The 15233-nt window shown below is 39.4% G+C and overlaps 1 protein-coding gene across 3 annotated transcripts in view; it reads right to left on the bottom strand.

Moving 5' to 3' along the window:
- Positions 1–14199, bottom strand: part of GPR89A (G protein-coupled receptor 89A) — a 47669-nt gene extending 33470 nt beyond the window's left edge. For 2 of the 3 annotated variants that reach the window (XM_060090402.1, XM_060090403.1), the window contains exons 1-3: positions 13995–14199; positions 6267–6326; positions 4730–4833 (exon numbers count right to left, since the gene is read on the bottom strand). In XM_060090402.1, the coding sequence (XP_059946385.1) occupies positions 4730–4833; positions 6267–6326; positions 13995–14036 (206 nt within the window). In that variant the 5' untranslated portion in view covers positions 14037–14199. The remainder of the gene's footprint in view (positions 1–4729; positions 4834–6266; positions 6327–13994) is intronic. The other variant, XM_060090401.1, reaches the window with a different exon arrangement.
- Between the last annotated feature and the right edge of the window lie 1034 nt (positions 14200–15233).

Here is a 15233-nt window from a genome sequence, read left to right as displayed (position 1 = left end):
ATACAGGATGATGAAATAAACTATAAGGAAATAAGAAAGGAAGGAAAAACAGTGGCAAAATATAGGTAGAATATCAGGCCAGGCTTGATGGTTATTATGAAAATGCTCACCATAAAGTTCTAGAAACTTGCTACAGGTGGGTCATAAATTTAGCTTTACGTTTTCTAATAGTCAATGTAAAATAGAAACATTGATCAGTTAGATAAATCATAGTGTATGTAAGAAAAACAAATTATATAAAGTAAGCATAATTATTACTGATTTATTATTACTGAATTATTACCATGATCATATTGAAATTTCCCCAGAGATTTCATAAAGAAGAAAATATGAGGGCAATTAACAATGTTCTTCACAACATCCTTTCAAGAGAAACACTGATGAGTTTCAGAGGGCTATTTCTTACTGCTTACTCCTTAGTATAGATGGCAGGAATCATAAAACAAAGAGCTATTCAGTAAAGGCTGCCCTACAGAGAGCCAATACCATTTGGTTTAGATAAACTGACAGCTTTTGCTCATCTGGATTACCCACTTTTGAGCATCTAGAGAAACAAACAATATGCACATCCTCCAGGCAATCATACTTAGTATTTCAGCTAAGTTTCTGAAAGATATTGGGAGGCAGTGGGTTTGAAATGACAAGTGTAATCCATATTGCCAATTAAAAGCAAACCATATATTTTAACTGTCACTTGAGCTGACGGTAAAGTGACATTCTCTTGAGAAAATTAAGGATACCAACAAGATTACATATTTAAATAGGAGGCTATACCACTTCTGTTTAGAGAGGAGCCAAAAGAATACTCTTGGTCAGGTCCAAGATTTTCTTTTGAAAAGTATTCTGAATAGTCAATGCACAGGTAATAATATATGATCATGGTCCATAATTCTGTTACACAGTAGGACAAAATGTTAGTATGAAAAAATAGGTATAACTGAAGACATGTCTCAGCCTACCCAATCCGCCAAAAAAGCACCTAAAGAAGAACCAGATTTTAGCAATGCTACTTCCATACTCTTTAAGATAAGCTATTTGAGGAATATAAATCCAAGTAACTGAGTGAGGTGTCTTACTATATTGGATTGTTAATTATAAATGAGTCAAAAGTTGGGTGACATCAGCTACCAAAAACAATAACTTTGGTTTTAGACTATTTGAGCCATAGTCCTTTCTACACCACTTAGATCACTACTTATGGCCAGCCAGTCACCTGTTTTTATAAATGAAGTTTTACTGGAACACAGTCACACCCATTTGATTACATATCGCCTATGGCTGCTTTGGCTCTACAACAGCAGAGCTGAGTAGTTGCAATAGAAACGGTGTGGCCCACAAAGCCTAATACATTTACTATCTGGCTCTTTACAGGAAAGGTTGCTGACCTCTGCTTAGATATCAGTAAAACTTCCAGGTTGTGATAATAAATTTTTTTTCTAGTTTTATTGAGTTTTATGTCAGTTGACATAGACCACTGTATAAGCTTAAGGTGTCTAGAATGATGGTTTGACTTACACATGCTGTGAAATGATTACAAAAGGTTTAGTTAACATCATTCTCTCATACAGATACAAAAAAAATCTCCTTGTGATGAGAACTCTTAGGATTTACTCTCTTAACTTTCCTATATATTACACAGCAGTGTTCTAGAACTTATTTATCTTATAACTGGAAATTTGTACCTTTTGACCACCTTCCTCCAATTCCCCATCCTCAAACCCCCTGCCTCTCGCAACTACCAATCTGATCTTTTTCTATGAGTTTGGTGTTCTTATTTTTGTTTTTAGGTCCCACATATAAGTGAAATCATACAGTATTTGTCTTTCTCTGTCTGACTTATTTCACTTAGCATAATGCCTTCAAGGTCCATCCATGTTATCACAAATGGTAGGATTTCTTCATTTTTTATGATTGAATAATATTCCATTGTATATACATTCCACACTTTATCCATTCATCCTTTGATGGACACTTAGGTTTTTTCTATATCTTGGCCATTGTAAATAATGTTGTTATGAACATGGGGTGCAGATAGTCTTTCAAGTCAGTGTTTTCATTTCCTTTGGATATATTTCCAGAAGTGGAATTGCTGGATCATATGGTAGTTCTATTTTCAGTTTTTTGAGGAGCCTCCACACTGTTTTCCATGGCAGCTATATCAATTTACAATCCCAGCAGCAGTGCACAAGGGTTCCCTTTTCTCCACATCCACATCACTATATTATGTCTTTTTTAAAATTTTTTTGAAATATTTATTTACTTATTTATTTTGGCTGTGTTGGGTCTTTGCTGCTATGCATGGGCTTTCTCTAGTTGCGGTGAGAGGGGTCTACTCTTCATTGCAGTGCGTGGACTTCTCATTGCAGTGGCTTCTCTTGTTGGAGAGCATGGGCTCTAGGCACACAGGCTTCAGTAGTTGTGGCATGCAGGCTCAGTAGTTGTGGCCCACAGGCTCTAGAGCGCAGGCTCAGTAGTTGTGGCGCACTGACTTAGTTGCTCCATGGCATGTGGGATCTTCCCGGACCAGGGCTTGAACCCGTGTCCCCTGCATTGGCAGGCAGATTCTTAACTACTGTACCACCAGGGAAGCCCTGTTTTGTCTTTTTGATGTAGCCACTCTAACGGATCTGAGGTGTGGTTTTACTGTTTTCATTGTGGTTTTAATTTGCATCTCCCTAATGACTGGTAACGTTGAGCATTTTTTCATGTACCTGTTGGCCTGTAAATCTTCTTTGGAAAAATGTCTATTCAGGTCCTTTGCCCATTTTTAAATTGGATTATTTGGTTTTTTTGCTATTGAATTATATGAGTCCTTTATATGTTTTGGATATTAACCCCATATCAGACACATGGTTTGCAAATGTTTTTCCCTGTTCCAAAGGTTATCTTTTCACCTTGTTGATGGTTCCTTTTGCTGTGCAGAAGCTTTTTAGTTTGATATAGTCCCACCTGTTTGTTTTTGATGTTATTTGTGCTTTAGGTGTGATTTCCAAAAAAATCGTTACCAAGACCCATGTCAAGGAGTTTTTTTACTATATTTTCTTCTAGGAGTTCCATGGTTTCAGGCCTCACATTTAAGTCTTTAATCCATTTCGAGTTAATTTTTGTGAGTAATGTAAGATAGGGGTCAAGTTTCATTCTATTACATGTGAGTATCCAATTTCCCCACCATCATTTATTGAAGAGACTATCTTTTCTCCATTGAGTATTCTTGCCTCCCTTTTCAAATAATTGACTGTATATGCTTTGGTTTATTTCTGGGCTCTTAAATAAAATTTAATAACTAGCATGTCTTGATGGTCATAGGATCTGTATCTAGCTCATCCAAGAAAGGTTTGGATTATTAAAGAACAAGTTTAAAAGCAGCCGAGTCAGAACATATTCCTGTTTTCCCATACTACAAGTTCTTAATTTATCTATCAAGAGACCATAATTATCAATTCTGATTCTCAAAAAAGGAATTTGAGAATATAATCTCTCTGTAAGTCTCAAGTATCAGAGGTCTATAATGAGTTATACAGCTTAGCTCAGCATTGATTCCTGACTACAGAGCCAATGCCACTTTATTCTTAAAAGACTTTTCCAGGGCTTCCCTGGTGGCGCAGTGGTTGAGAGTCCGCCTGCCGATGCAGGGGACACGGGTTCGTGCCCCGGTCTGGGAAGATCCCACATGCCGCGGAGCGGCTAGGCCCGTGAGCCATGGCTGCTGGGCCTGCATGTCCAGAGCCTGTGCTCCGCAACGGGAGAGGCCACAGCAGTGAGAAGCCCACGTAATGCAAAAAACAAACAAACAAACAAACAAACAAAAAAGACTTTTCCATGTCGTGATAAAAAAGTACAAGACTCTAGGGGCCTCCCTGGTGGCGCAAGTGGTTGAGAGTCCGCCTGCCGATGCAGGGGATACGGGTTTGTGCCCCGGTCTGGGAGGATCCCATATGCCGCGGAGCGGCTGGGCCCGTGAGCCATGGCCGCTGAGCCTGCGCGTCCGGAGCCTGTGCTCCGCAACGGGGGAGGCCACAACAGTGAGAGGCCCGCATACCGCAAAAAAAAAAAAAAAAAAAAAAAAAAAAGTACAAGACTCTATATAGAATAGCTGATGTTCTCTACACACAAACATTGGCCCCCCCAAAAACTCAAGCTTGCAGTTTAACAAGCAAGAAATATTTTGGATAGACTGTTCAATAAACTAAACAGGTCTGTTATTTGGAGGAGGACAGGAGTTGCTTTTAAAAAATGCTTTAAAGAACACTCTAAGTTCAATCAGACTTGAACATGCCTATGAAATCAACAAAATTAACTTGATTAGTAAGAACTGGAGTTCAGTCTTCATAGAAGTCCTTAACTAGCTCTGAGAAATTCCGATCTTTGCAGGTAGAGATTTTTCAATCAGCAGGACAACGTGAAGGGCTCTTACCGGGATTCAATCAGAGAGCAGTCTGAGAAAAATAAAACTTCTCAGAGTGAAGCCTGGGACCTAGGCTCTCACAGCTTCAGTCTCAATTAGTACTTTAGAACTAATGCTCAGACTTGTTTTCCTGCTATTTCATAATCTTTGTCAAGCCAGTTACTAGGTGCTAGGGACCTGTATTTGCTATGATTATTACAGTTACTGAGACTAAACTAACTACATGGTGGATTTTTTCAGATATGGGATCCCAGTAAATCTTCCACCATAAAGAAAGTAACATAGGTCTCTTTAAGAGGAGAGCTAATTAGTACTCTTACTCACCTGCTATTCAATACTCCTAAGATTTCAAAGATGATGAGCTCAAACATGGTGCAAGAAAATGCAAAAGTCACAGAGAAGATCACCTGTACCACATACTGACGCACCTGTTAAAAGTCAAATAGAGACTAAAAGTCATTTCCTTGTGTGAAATATTGAGTTGATAACCTTCTGGTTACAAGTCAGAAAACTTATATTAAGGAAGTTCTCAAGTTATTAGAAACAGGGCCATGACAGTAACTTGTCTGGAGCTAAAGAAATAGATGAAAGTAGGTAGTACTTCTAATTCATGGGTCACTATTATCATCCTCCTCCTGTGGATGAAAAATTTAAAGCACAAGAAGATGAAGTGACAGGGTCAGAAGTAGCATTTAGAATTACTGATGCACACTGACAAAAAAATTTACAGATTTATATATACAGGTTAGTGCTAAAAGGGTTACTTCAACATTCTGCAGACCTTGGACCAGTTTTAGAACCTCCCCCAGGAGGCCTTAAAGTATTGAGCAGAACAGAATCTCTGGAATTCTGGGCTATTTCAGACAACAACTCAAACTCCCTAGGGAAGTTTAATGGAGAACATACTAGAAATGACCCCAGATAGTCCATAACCATTGAGCTTATTACTAAATGAGAAAGATTAATTAGGAAATGTCCAGTGTAGGCTGTTGTCTTTCTGAATTCAAGGCTTAAGATACGAATCGAACCAGCCTTAGAATTTGGTATTAACTTAGGATGTAAGATTGGTAATTAATACTGAAGGCCAGATACCAAATGAATGAGCACATTTATGAGACATTATAAGTTAAATTCTCTCCCAAAGAATAACTATCTGCTATTGGTATATATACTGATATGACTAAGGCATGATATTTCATGATCCTGGCTTCTGGGCTATACACGACTTGCCTAAAAAAAAAAAAAATCAACTAAGCTTAATTATATTCTCCAATTTAAGAATTATATAGTGGCAAAAACTTCCCATCTTGGGAGTAAACATGATTTTTCTTTTTTTTTCTTGACCATCACAGGTCATGGAAGTTCAAGCATAACTCATTGTGTTTTTAACTGAAGTATAGCTGATTTACAATGTTTCAGGTGTACAGCTGATTCATATATATATATATATATATATATATATATATATATATATATATTTCATTTTCAGATTCCTTTCCATTATAGGTTATTACAAGATACTGACTATAGTTCCCTGTGCTCTACAGTAGGTCCTTGTTGTTTATCTACTTTATATATAGTAGTGTGTATATCTGTTAAAACCAAACTCCCAGTTTACCCCCTCAACCCCCCACTTTCCCCTTTGGTAACTGTGAGTTTGTTTTCTACATCTGTGAGTCTACTTCTGTTTTGTAAATAAGTTCACTTGTATCATTTTCTTTAGATTTCACATATAAGTGATATCATATGATATTTGTCTTTCTCGAACATGATTTTTCTTTAATGGAAGTATTTTTCTTGTCTCATTTAAAACAATCTAAATTCATATAATATTAGCATAATCAAAATGATCTCTTCTCACCTCGTAGTCCTTAAACAGTTGTCGCATGAAAAAAAGCCACCCAAATCCAAAGAAAAGTATCTGGAGGAGAAAGAAGATAGAAGGTCAATATACATAATCTTTTGAGAAATGCCTTCTACAGACTATTTTACATAAAAGGTCGCCTAACTAAATAGCTTATTTCAGAGATTAAAGGCGACATCCACCCATATAAGATCTACTTATTAAAGTCCTCAACACTGGGACTAGATGTTGAAAGACTCTTCAATTTTTGAAATTATCCTTGTTTAAGTTAGACAAAAAATTAAAGTATGTATTTTTCCTGTAATCTTATGATAATCATTTTATGAGCCAGAGAAATTAGCAAATAAAAAAGGAGTCACTGAAACTTGCTTCTTACAGATGACTCCTGCTTGCAAGTATTTAGAAAAACAAAACAACTTCAAGGAAAAGGAGTTATTTTTAAGATATTTTTAAAAAAGGAAAGTAGTAGAAAGAGTGATATTTTCTATATGTTTTCCTTCATGGACCTTTCTCAGATTCTCCACCATCTTGCCTAATCCACTAAAGTAGTTTCCATCTCAGTATAAAGCCAAAAGATTGCAGGATCTCACATTGTCAGTTTTGGTTCAGGCTGGCATCAGAGACAGTAGCCACATGACAGCTCTGTTCAGCTTTCTAAAGCTCATTTGTTTTCCATTGGTAAATAGAACTTTCTCTACATACACATACTCTGACACAACTCCTCTTTTCTTCTTATATTGGCTAGGAACTTTATTGAAGAATAACATTCTTTTTTTAAAAATTATAATTGCTTTACAATGGTGTGTTAGTTTCTGGTGTACAGCAAAATGGTTCAGTTATACATATATATACATATTCTTTTCCATTATGGCTTATTACAGAATATTGAATATGGTTCCCTGTGCTATCCAGTAGGACCTTGTTGTTTATTTTATATATATAACAGTTTGTATCTGTTAATCCCAAACCCCTAACTTATCCCTCCCCCACCCCTTTTCCCCTTTGGTAACCATAAGTTTGTTTTCTATGTCTGTGAGTCTGTTTCTGTTTCATAAAAAAGTTCATTTGCATCATATTTTAGATTCCACATATAAGTGATATCATATGGTAGTTGCCTTTCTCTTTCTGACTTACTTCACCTAGTGTGATAATCTCTAGGCCCATCCACTTTGCTGCAAATGGCATTATTTCAGAAAAAAAATTCTTTAATGCCTTCCCACTGACTTTAGGAGCAAGTGTGAACTTTTGAGCATGGTTTAGCAGACTCTTCCTCCTCTTGTTGTGTCCCTCCTACCCACCAAATTCATATTTTCAGCCACATGGAACTGCTTTTGCTGCTTTAGATACAACATTCTTTCATACCAAGACCTTGGCAGATGTTATCCTCTGATGGGAACTTCTCTCCAGTCCCCTCCCTACTTATCCTACAGATCGTAACTTAATTATTACTACCTCTTGAAGGCCTTCTCTGGTCTCACAAATACAGGTAACTTGCTCTTTTTATATAATCCTATTCTACCCCGTATTTCCCTTACCAAAGCACTCACCACACAGTTTTTTAATGTCTAATTTAAAAACACCCTTTTTAAAAAGGCATTAGACTGTAAGTTCTGTGAGGATAAGGATCATGTTTGTCTTGTTAATCTTTGTATCTTCAGCACCCAGCACAATGCCTGGCACATAGCAGGCTCTCCATAAATGTTTGCTGAATGGATAAATGGTCCACAGTGAAAGATGTTTTGTTCTTCAGGAACATTCAACCTCAATTTTTTGGTAATAACTTCTATGTGCTGTGCTAGGTGCTGGGGACAAAAAGTTGAGTAAGATAGCTACTACCCTCAAGGAGGTATAGTATAGTGGCGAAGACACTAAATAATTATAATGTGAGACATGCACATGATATTGTAAAAGAATATGAAAGAGGCAGATTAAACCAATCTGGCAGGGGGTTAGGACACATTTTTCTGGGGACGATAATACCTTAGATGAAGGAGGATTTAATTTAGGGTTAAAACCTGATATCATGTGCAAATTTGGGGGTTATATGCATTTCTCTAGAGAGAGGTTCCAAGGTATTCACCACACACTCAAAGGTTTCCACCATCCCTAAAATATTCAACAAACAAACACTCTTAAAAGATGAAAAAGAATTAGGCAGGTAAAAGACAGGTAGTGGGGGTAGAAGGACAGGGCTTTATTTTCAGACAGCAAAGAGCATGAGTAAAGGCACAAAGGTAAGAAATATTGGGTTGGCCCAAAAGTTCGTTCGGGTTTTTCCATAAGATGTTATAAGATGTTACGGAAAGACCCAAACGAACTTTTGGGCCAATCCGATAGTATGGTATATACTGGTAACTACACACGGTTTGGTGCTGGAAGATAAAATTCAAAGAAAGAAGTGGTTAAAAATAAGGCTAAGAGAGGAGGAACAGAGAACTAATGACTGAAAGCCCTGGAGGCCACTGTAAAGAGCTTGGATCATAGTCTGTAGGTGATGAGGAGTTATTTAAGTACAGAAAAGACATGGCTGGGTTTATTTTGTATAGAGCACTATGGTAGCTATTTGAGGGAAACAACACTGTAGAGAAAGAAACATGATAGGAGGTTGTTGCAGCAGTCCCGACGAGAGAGATGATAAAGGCCTGAAGTAAGACATCGGTGGTTAGAGAGGAGGCAACAGATCTGAGTACTTAGAAGGTAAAATCAGCAGGGAGGAATCAAAGATGACTAGTTTGGGATACAGGATGAAGGGTGAGGCCACCCACTTTACATAAAGACTACTGCAAGAAAACAAAGGTTTGGGAATGGGGGTGGGAGGTAGGACGATGATGGATTCACTTTTAGATGTGCTAAGTGCTTGAGGGCAATCCAAATTGACATAAAGGACAGATTAGGAAGGTAGGGCTGAGATGCATCTAAGAGCTGAAACCACCAAAGAATATGAGATCACCCAGGAATTGTACGTAGAGTGAAGAAGGCAATATGCCAGGAAGAAAACAGTAGAGGGAAGGAATGGGAAGAAGAGACCAGGAAGGAGACAGAGGAGGAATGGTCAGAGAAATAATAGGCACCAGGACATTGTGGTATCCTGAAACCAAGGGAATAGAGTTTAAAGGATTGTTAAATGAAGCAGAGACGGGCAACAGAACCAGGACTGAAAAGGCTCAAAGGACTTGGTAACTTGTTGGTCAACGCTGACCTTCGGAAAACAGTTTGAGTAGTGAGGTGGAGGCAGCAACCAGACTCTAGTGGGCTGGGGATGCCCGCAGCGGGCGGGGCGGGGGGGTAGTGGGGGCGGCGGCGGGTAAGGCAGTAGAGACAATAAGCACAAATAACCCAAGGGACAGCCAAGAATGAGGCAGGGAGAAAACATTAGAGTAGCCTAAAGAAGCATGTGGGGTAAAGAGAAAAATTTACAGGCCAAGGGGAAGAAAGCAGTACAGAGATAAACAAATATGAGAAGGAACTGATAGAACACTGGAGGTGAGTTGATGATGTTATTAATTTATTATTATTAGCAACAGCTACCTTTTACTGACCATGTGGTATATTCCAGGAACTCTAAGTGCTTAGCCTTGCAATCTCATTAATCATGAAAACCAGATAAGGTAGGTTTGATTGTCTTTATTACAGAGAAGGCTGAGGCTTAACAGAAGTTAACCCATTTATAGTAAGTTTCAGAATCAGGATTCAAGCTGAAGTCTGGGTGGCTGACTCCAAAGCTTGTGCTTTTAACCACTTCCCAATAAGCTGCTCCATGATCAAAGGCACAGGTGGAAAACATCGCCTTAAACAGGAGTAAGGGGCACCTTATTTTCTCCCATGGGAGGAAAGGAATTGGGAATGGTTGCTGATATAAATAACTGCTTAGATTAAGATGTAGGAAATAGAAGGAGCTCATACCTCTTGGCCTCAGTTCTGTTGATAAAGTAGGAGGCAAGGTGGTCTGCTAAGAGTAGGAGGGTGAAAATGGAAAAGGGAGCTTTGAAGAGTGATAAAGACTCAGAGAAATTATGAGGGGAAGGGAACAAGCAGCTGATTAAAGTCAAGAAAAAAAACGATACAGTGAGCTAAGGGTGTCCATAAACATGTGGCATCGGCAATCTGCACAGTTGTATGATTTTCTACAGAAGGCTTTAGGCCCCTGAGTTAGTAGTAGACAAACTATAGCAGTGATCCGAGCGTGGACTTTTATATGTAGGTAAAGAAACAAGAGGGTATGAGAAAGTAGCTTGGCTCCATGAATCCAGACCGAGTAGAAAAGGAAGAGGGTGAATAGATTAGGAGAAAATACCCCTAGACTACCTGGGAGATCCTTTGGCTATTATAAATCATTACCAGTGGAGACATTTAAATTTATAGTTTAGAGGCCATATTTAAATGACTTCTGAAGTCATGACTGCAGATGGAGAAGTTAGAAATTTAGGGAGTATTGTATATGGTGGAGATGGATGAAAAAAGAATAAAATATTTCACTAAGAGCACTCTGAAATGGGATTTCGACAAGGAAAAGAAAACAAGTGAAATTGATAAGTCTATATGCGGGGGTGGGAAACAGAAGAAAAAGAGAAAGAGGTACATACCTTTATATTTCATTGTGGGCTCCTTTCACATTGAAGAAATGCTTAAAAAGAGTTTTACACAAGTAATATGAAAAAAAATACCAGGAGAATTCAAGAAGTCCAAGATTGATATGAATTCTGGCAAGATTACAGAGGATCTAAAAAGCATGCAAAAGGTAAAAGCGATTTCAAACATTTTTGCAAATAAAATAGAAAGTGCACAGCTCTTATTCAAAAAGAATATTTTTGAAATTGTGCAGAGTCTTGACCTTGGGACTTAAGAGTGTACTTTGGAACTGATAAGTCTTATGACTGTAGAGAAGGCTGAAAACAGAGGTTAGATAACAGTTGCTTTTACAAAAAATAACTCCTACATTGAAAATTAGCTTTGAATTTGAAAAATTCAGATTTGAAAAAAAATTGAAAAAAATAGATGGCCATTGGCAGGACAGTTATTAAAGAACTGACAATAAAAGATCCCTTTCTTGGATCATTTACTTACACTTTTATTTATTTAACAAATATTTATTAGTGTCTAATATGTGCCAGGCCCTAGGGGTAGAATGGCAAACAAGAGAGCATGGACACTGCCTTAAGGAGTTTATGATCTATGGAGGAGATAGACAAGTAATTATTAAACAGTGTGATAGTGCTGTTATAAGTGAAGTGGGCAAAGGGTACTAGGAAAACATGTATAGGGACATCTAGTCCAGTCTGGAAGAGGTTTTTTGGATATCCATGTTGAGATCTGAAGGCTGAATAGGAGTTAGCCGGGAGAAAGAAGTGGAGGGATATGGGGAAAAGGTCCAGAAAGAGAACAGACTGGTGGAAACCTGGAGGCATGGTAGCATGGCCAGGTTAAGGAATGAAAAGAAGTTTAGTAAGGCTAGTGTGTTATAAATTGAAGTGAGAAATGGTGAGGGCCAAGGCTGAAGTGAAGAGGTAAGAGCTGGGTCTCATCATAAGAGACCCCATAAGCCACATTAAGAATGTGAACTTTATCCTGTGACAATCTCTACACCAGGATGTTGCCTGAGACAGACCAGATTCAATATGTGACCTCTGATTTCAGATTTCGTTTCAAATAAATCTTTCAGTTCATACAAAACAGGAAAAATGAGGGGAAGGTGTTTCTAAGGTAATCACACCTCTCCAGAAAGGTGCTTTTTACTAAATATTTACTAGGACTACTATGTGCCAGAAACTGATCTAGATGCTGGGGAATACAGTAGAAACAAGACAGAGAGTATCCTGGACCTCATGGAGTTTACATCTAACGAACACAAACAAACAAGTGATAGATATTTAGAAGAAACTAAAACTGGGACATGAGACAAAAGGTGGCTGGAATAGAGGCTACCTTGACTGGGGGTAGGGCGTCAGGTAAAGCCTCCCCGAAGTGATATTTTTACTGATACCTAAATGATGATGAAGTAGCCACATAAATATATGGACAGAGAACAATTCCATGCAAAGGATTCTTCGGGTCTTAGTTCCTCACTTGTAAAGAGCAGGTTTGAGAATTAAATTTAATATTGCATGTGAATGCATGTGTGAAAGTTAAAGTATTATATGGCATACAAGATCAGAAAGCCACTTTCTTGGTTCAACTTGTCAATCAATTATATCCATGTTAAAAATGGTTATAACCATCTTAGTGGTTATAATGTAATGCCAATTTCCTCACTGACATTCTTATTTTTATTCTGAGTGAAAAAAATGCTACTTAAATATTGTCATTTTTCTTGAGTTGGTACTAGGGCTAAAAATAACCCTGAGTTGTCATAAAGGGCAACAGGAAGCCTTGGAAAAGTTAGAAAAGCAAGAGAATTACATGTCCAGATTTTTATACATTGATGCATTTGAACATTATGTAGCCAATAAAAACTATAGTTATGAAAACTTATAAAGAATGGTAATTTTAAAAACAAAAAATTTATCCTATCAGGATGTTCCTTGTTTCATGCTCTCTAAAATGTTTTAATAAAAGGTTTCAAGAAACAAGGACAATGCTCCACTCCGAAGACAGAAGCATTAGGATAAAGCAATACAAAAACAGAAAAAAAAACCCAAAACCCTAAGATTTAGTTTACTTTAAACTCCCAGAAGGAACTGTTTCTGTCATGTGCCACTTGAAAAAAAAAGAACAATTAAGAAAGAATACTTTAAATTACTGGAAAAATGGGGGTGGGTGGAGGGAAGATCAGTAATTAGGTAGTCTGAGCTTCTACAAATTTTATCAGTTGGCCAACAAATATTTATTGAGTACTCGCACTTGGAGAGAGGATAGAGCTATGAAGAATTTATCTCAAAAAATAAATTCATAAACAAATACATAAATGATATCAGTGCTATGATAAATGCTGTGAAGAAAATAAAACAGAGTAACTCAACGAACTGACATGGTAAAAGCAAAAGGCTCACTAGATGAAGTTTCTATAGAGCAGGGACAAGTCAGTGTCTTATTTTAGTTTTGTATCCTCAGAACTTTATATAATGCTCGATAAAAGTTTGCTGACTGTACGAATGAATGAAGGTGGCCAATCGGGAAGGAAAGAGGGTTAGAAAAAGATCCGAAAGCGTGGGCAGCAGAGGATGAAGGATGGAGGTGTTACTGTACAAAGGAAACCTGATACTTATTAGATCTCTGAAGTGACGGCGGCAAATTTCTCCGCATCCGGATTCAGGATTTGACAGCTAAACCAGCAAAGCCCTCACGTGCCCCCAGGAGCCAGCAGGGATTGGCGAGTCGCGCCCTCCGCGCCCGGAACCACACTCTTCCCTAATCCATGAATCAGCGGCGCAGTCCAGAGCTTCGGGGCGCTTTGGGGGCAGCTCCCTTCTCATGGCACCCGCTCTGAGAGCTAAGGCCACCTGACCTCTCCCAAAAGTGAACGGAAAACCTGGGGGTGGGGTGGGGTGAGGAGGAATGGAGTCTGGGCGGGGGGCGCGGACCGCCGCAGGACGCCTCCTGACAGCCAGGGGGCAGGGAACCGGATGCAGCAAATCCCACACCCTCCCCGAGCTCTGGGCACAGGTGAGGCGGGCACTGGCCGCGGGCGAGAAGACCGAGACCCCGGGCCAGCCCGCATCGCTGAGGCCCGGAGCAGACGACTCGGGAAAGGGAGGCTGAGGAGTCCTGGGACAGAACGCGGTGGCTCACCTGGGAGGTAATCATGATGCTGGAGTCGATCAGGAAACTCATGGCGAAGTATAAGGAGGGCTCGTGCCTCCACTTCCCACTCCCCAAGGCCACAGCACGCTCTGACCACGGGCCCCCTCACACTGGCAGCTGTCGCCCGCGGGCCACTGCCAGGACCTCCGCTCGCCAGCCCGACGCCATCAAGCTGCGCCCCAGCCAGCCAATCAGCAGCTACGTCCAGCGTTTCCCGCCTCGGGCTAGGAGTGGGCGGGTGCTGAGGAGCTGAGGGCCAGGGGAGGGGCCAGGGAGTGGCCGCTCAGGGGGCGGGGCGGGGCTTAATTAGTGGTGGCCTGGCTAAAAGGGGCGGGATACAACAATGTGGCCTGAAAATTCAAAAGCAGATGTATTGCAAGGGAGCGTTTCCATTTCTGAGGCTAAAGGAGGTGGGCCCTGAGCTAACATTTTAAGTGGTAATTTTATTTTATAATGGTCATAGCTAATAAGATGAAGTTAATAATAATGATTATTATTATATTGAGTTAGACCATTAAAAAAAATGAGTTAGACCATAAATCAGGCATTGTGTTCTAGATGTTACAGCTTATACTTGGCTCCACAAACAACTGCATAAAGAGGGAAGAGTAGAAAGGCAGGTTTTAGCAAATATAGCTAACCCAGTAAATTTGATGTGATAACAACAATAAAAGCACACCATCTTTAACAAGGGAGTGATCCATCTCGTACCTGATGCCCATCAGACCACACCTGGAGTATTGCATTCTTTTACCACGCTTTTAAGAGGCAATTAGATGTATTGGAGAATGCTCAGAGGTGAGTCACCAGATGAGGACAGATGAAAGGAATCGAAGAAAGAAGACTCAGGAACATTGACAGCTGTCTTCATTTGAAAGAATGGATAGACTTGATATGGCCCCAAGAGATATTTGTAGGACAAAGGACTGGAAGTTAAATGAAGATAGATTTAATTCAAAACAAGGAATAATTCTTTAAGAGTCTGAAAATGAGTTATTTTAGGAAATAATCTCCCCCACCGCCTCAACCCATGTTGGAATTGCTCACATGTAGACTGAATCACTACTTCATCCATTCAATACTCATTGCGTGAAGGCTTAATGCACTGCTGTAGGGCTTATCCTTTCCCACCAGGACTCTACCTATTCCTTGTAGTCCTGTAGTCTTGTCCTGAAGCCGGCTCCAGCTGAGGGCAATCACCCAGTGTGGGATTCAAGGCTGCAGTCA

Source organism: Mesoplodon densirostris, chromosome 2 (assembly GCF_025265405.1).
Source record: "Mesoplodon densirostris isolate mMesDen1 chromosome 2, mMesDen1 primary haplotype, whole genome shotgun sequence".
Classification (NCBI taxonomy): Eukaryota; Metazoa; Chordata; class Mammalia; order Artiodactyla; family Ziphiidae; genus Mesoplodon; species Mesoplodon densirostris.
Note: the sequence above shows the minus strand (reverse complement) of the source record. Positions and strands in the feature narration are given on the sequence as shown.